Source organism: Oncorhynchus keta, chromosome 35 (genome assembly GCF_023373465.1).
Source record: "Oncorhynchus keta strain PuntledgeMale-10-30-2019 chromosome 35, Oket_V2, whole genome shotgun sequence".
NCBI classification, from domain to species: Eukaryota; Metazoa; Chordata; class Actinopteri; order Salmoniformes; family Salmonidae; genus Oncorhynchus; species Oncorhynchus keta.
This window is the reverse complement of record NC_068455.1, coordinates 73,191,180-73,194,631: the sequence shown is the minus strand read 5'-3', so window position 1 is coordinate 73,194,631 and position 3,452 is coordinate 73,191,180. Positions and strand designations below refer to the sequence as shown.

The following is a 3,452-nucleotide window of genomic DNA, read 5'->3' as shown; positions in this document are numbered from 1 at the left end:
AGGGCTCAGAACGCACCCTTGTGGGGCCCCCGTGTTGAGGATCAGCGGGGAGGAGATGTTGTTGCCTACCCTCACCACCTGGGGGCGGCCCGTCAGGAAGTCCAGTACCCAGTTGCACAGGGCGGGGTCGAGACCCAGTGTCTCGAGCTTGATGACGAGCTTGGAGGGTACTATGGTGTTGAATGCCGAGCTGTAGTCGATGAACAGCATTCTCACATAGGTATTCCTCTTGTCCAGGTGGGTTAGGGCAGTGTGCAGTGTGGTTGAGATTGCATCGTCTGTGGACCTATTTGGGCGGTAAGCAAATTGGAGTGGGTCTAGGGTGTCAGGTAGGGTGGAGGTGATATGGTCCTTGACTAGTCTCTCAAAGCACTTCATGATGACGGAAGTGAGTGCTACGGGCGGTAGTCGTTTAGCTCAGTTACCTTAGCTTTCTTGGGAACAGGAACAATGGTGGCCCTCTTGAAGCATGTGGGAACAGCAGACTGGTATAGGGATTGATTGAATATGTCCGTAAACACACCGGCCAGCTGGTCTGCGCATGCTCTGAGGGCGCGGCTGGGGATGCCGTCTGGGCCTGCAGCCTTGCGAGGTTAACACGTTTAAATGTCTTACTCACCTCGGCTGCAGTGAAGGAGAGACCGCATGTTTCCGTTGCAGGCCGTGTCAGTGGCACTGTATTGTCCTCAAAGCGGGCAAAAAGTTATTTAGTCTGCCTGGGAGCAAGACATCCTGGTCCGTGACTGGGCTGGATTTCATCTTGTAGTCCGTGATTGACTGTAGACCCTGCCACATGCCTCTTGTGTCTGAGCCATTGAATTGAGATTCCACTTTGTCTCTGTACTGACGCTTAGCTTGTTTAATAGCCTTGCGGAGGGAATAGCTGCACTGTTTGTATTCAGTCATGTTGCCAGACACCTTGCCCTGATTAAAAGCAGTGGTTCGCGCTTTCAGTTTCACGCGAATGCTGCCATCAATCCACGGTTTCTGGTTAGGGAATGTTTTTATCGTTGCTATGGGAACGACATCTTCGACGCACGTTCTAATGAACTCGCACACGAATCAGCGTATTCGTCAATATTCCCATCTGACGCAATACGAAACATGTCCCAGTCCACGTGATGGAAGCAGTCTTGGAGTGTAGAGTCAGCTTGGTCTGACCAGCGTTGGACAGACCTCAGCGTGGGAGCCTCTTGTTTTAATTTCTGCCTGTAGGCAGGGATCAGCAAAATGGAGTCGTGGTCAGCTTTTCCGAAAGGGGGGCGGGGCAGGGCCTTATATGCGTCGCGGAAGTTAGAGTAACAATGATCCAAGGTTTTACCACCCCTGGTTGCGCAATCGATATGCTGATAAAATTTCGGTCCGTTTTCTGCGTCATGTTTGGCTAGCAAAAAAAAAAAAAATTCATTAATCCAAACGCCAAACTTTCTTCCACATTAACTCCATAATATCGACTGAAACATGGTAAACGTTGTTTAGAATCAATCCTCAAGGTGTTTTTCACATATCTCTTCATGATATATCATTCCTGGAAGTCTCCTCTCTGTCTCAATCACATGGATGAATGCGAGCAGCTTGGAGATTACGCAACAATTTCAACAAAGGACACCGGGCGGACACCTGGTAAATGTAGTCTCTTATGGCCAATCTTCCAATGATATGCCTTCAAATACGTCACAATGCTGCAGACAACTTGGAGAAACGATAGAAAGGGCAGGCTAATTCGCTGCGCTTTCACAGCCATATAAGGAGACAATGAAAAACAGAGCGTCAGAAATCCTGCTCATTTCCTGTTTGAAGTTTCATCTTGGTTTCGCCTGTAGCATCAGTTCTGTGGCACTCACAGATAATATCTTTGCAGTTTTGGAAACGTCAGAGTGTTTTCTTTCCAAACCTGTCAATTATATGCATAGTCGAGCATCTTTTTGTGACAAAATATTGCGCTTAAAACGGGCACGTTTTTTAATCGAATAATGAAATAGCGCCCCCATAGCTTCAACAGGTTAACATGGTCTATAGACATCTAGAGGGCGCTAAATCCCGTGTCAGGGTTCTGTTTGTTGACTTTTCTTCTGCCTTCAACACAATCCAGCCTTACATTCTGGCACAGAGACTCAGTCGGGACTTCTCCTTAGATCGGGGGCTGGTTTTGTGGCTGTTGGACATCCTGAGCCGACGCTCACAGCGAGTCAAAATAGGTCCCCACGTGTCGGACATACGCAATACCAGGCTCTCCTCAGGGATGTGTTTTGTCCCCTTGTACACTAATAGTTGTACTAGTTCCCATCCTGACAGACACCTCGTTAAGTTCGCTGATGACACCGCCTTGATCAGCCTGTTGCATGATGACAAGGAACATCACGGCCCGGTCCTAGATGACTTTGTAGAGTGGTGTGAGGAACATCACGGCCCGGTCCTAGATGACTTTGTTGAGTGGTGTGAGGAACATCACGGCCCGGTCCTAGATGACTTTGTAGAGTGGTGTGAGGAACATCATGGCCCGGTCCTAGATGACTTTGTAGAGTGGTGTGAGGAACATCATGGCCCGGTCCTAGATGACTTTGTAGAGTGGTGTGAGGAACATCATGGCCCGGTCCTAGATGACTTTGTAGAGTGGTGTGAGGAACATCATGGCCCGGTCCTAGATGACTTTGTAGAGTGGTGTGAGGAACATCACGGCCCGGTCCTAGATGACTTTGTAGAGTGGTGTGAGGAACATCATGGCCCAGGGTCCTAGATGACTGTAGAGTGGTGTGAGGAACATCATGGCCCAGGGTCCTAGATGACTTTGTAGAGTGGTGTGAGGAACATCATGGCCCAGGGTCCTAGATGACTTTGTAGAGTGGTGTGAGGAACATCATGGCCCAGGGTCCTAGATGACTTTGTAGAGTGGTGTGAGGAACATCATGGCCCAGGGTCCTAGATGACTTTGTGAGAACATCACGGTGATGAGGAACATCATGGCCCAGGGTCCTAGATGACTTTGTGGTGTGATCAGTGGTCCTAGATGACTTTGTAGAGTGGTGTGAGGAACATCATGGCCCAGGGTCCTAGATGACTTTGTAGAGTGGTGTGAGGAACATCATGGCCCCGGTCCTAGATGACTTTGTAGAGTGGTGTGAGGAACATCATGGCCCCGGTCCTAGATGACTGTAGAGTGGTGTGAGGAATCACACTTGGTCCTCAGTAGCAACAAGACCAAAGAGATGTGCATAGACTTCAGGAAGCGTACAACACCTCCCTCTGCAACATCTATCAGAGGTCAGAATAAAGAGACTGTAGAGGAATACAAATATCTGTGTGTCTTCTTGACAATAAGCTTCAGTGGAGTAAATGTACAGATCTGATTTACAAAAAGAGCCAACAGAGACTGTACTTTGTCAAAAAGCTGGGATCTTTTAATGTAGACTGTACTATACTGACTCTGTTTTACAAATCTTTCATTGAGAGTA

General features: G+C 48.4%; 1 protein-coding gene across 1 annotated transcript in view; it reads left to right on the top strand.

Annotated features, from left to right (window-relative positions):
* The first annotated feature begins 1,065 nt into the window (after nucleotides 1-1,065).
* Nucleotides 1,066-3,452, top strand: part of LOC127916197 (uncharacterized) — a 3,014-nt gene continuing 627 nt past the window's right edge. Inside the window, exons 1-2 of the mRNA XM_052497700.1 lie at nucleotides 1,066-2,638; nucleotides 3,047-3,452. The exon at nucleotides 3,047-3,452 is cut by the window's right edge and continues 627 nt beyond it. Coding sequence (XP_052353660.1) covers nucleotides 2,009-2,638; nucleotides 3,047-3,058 — 642 coding nt within the window. The 5' untranslated portion in view covers nucleotides 1,066-2,008 and the 3' untranslated portion in view covers nucleotides 3,059-3,452. The remainder of the gene's footprint in view (nucleotides 2,639-3,046) is intronic.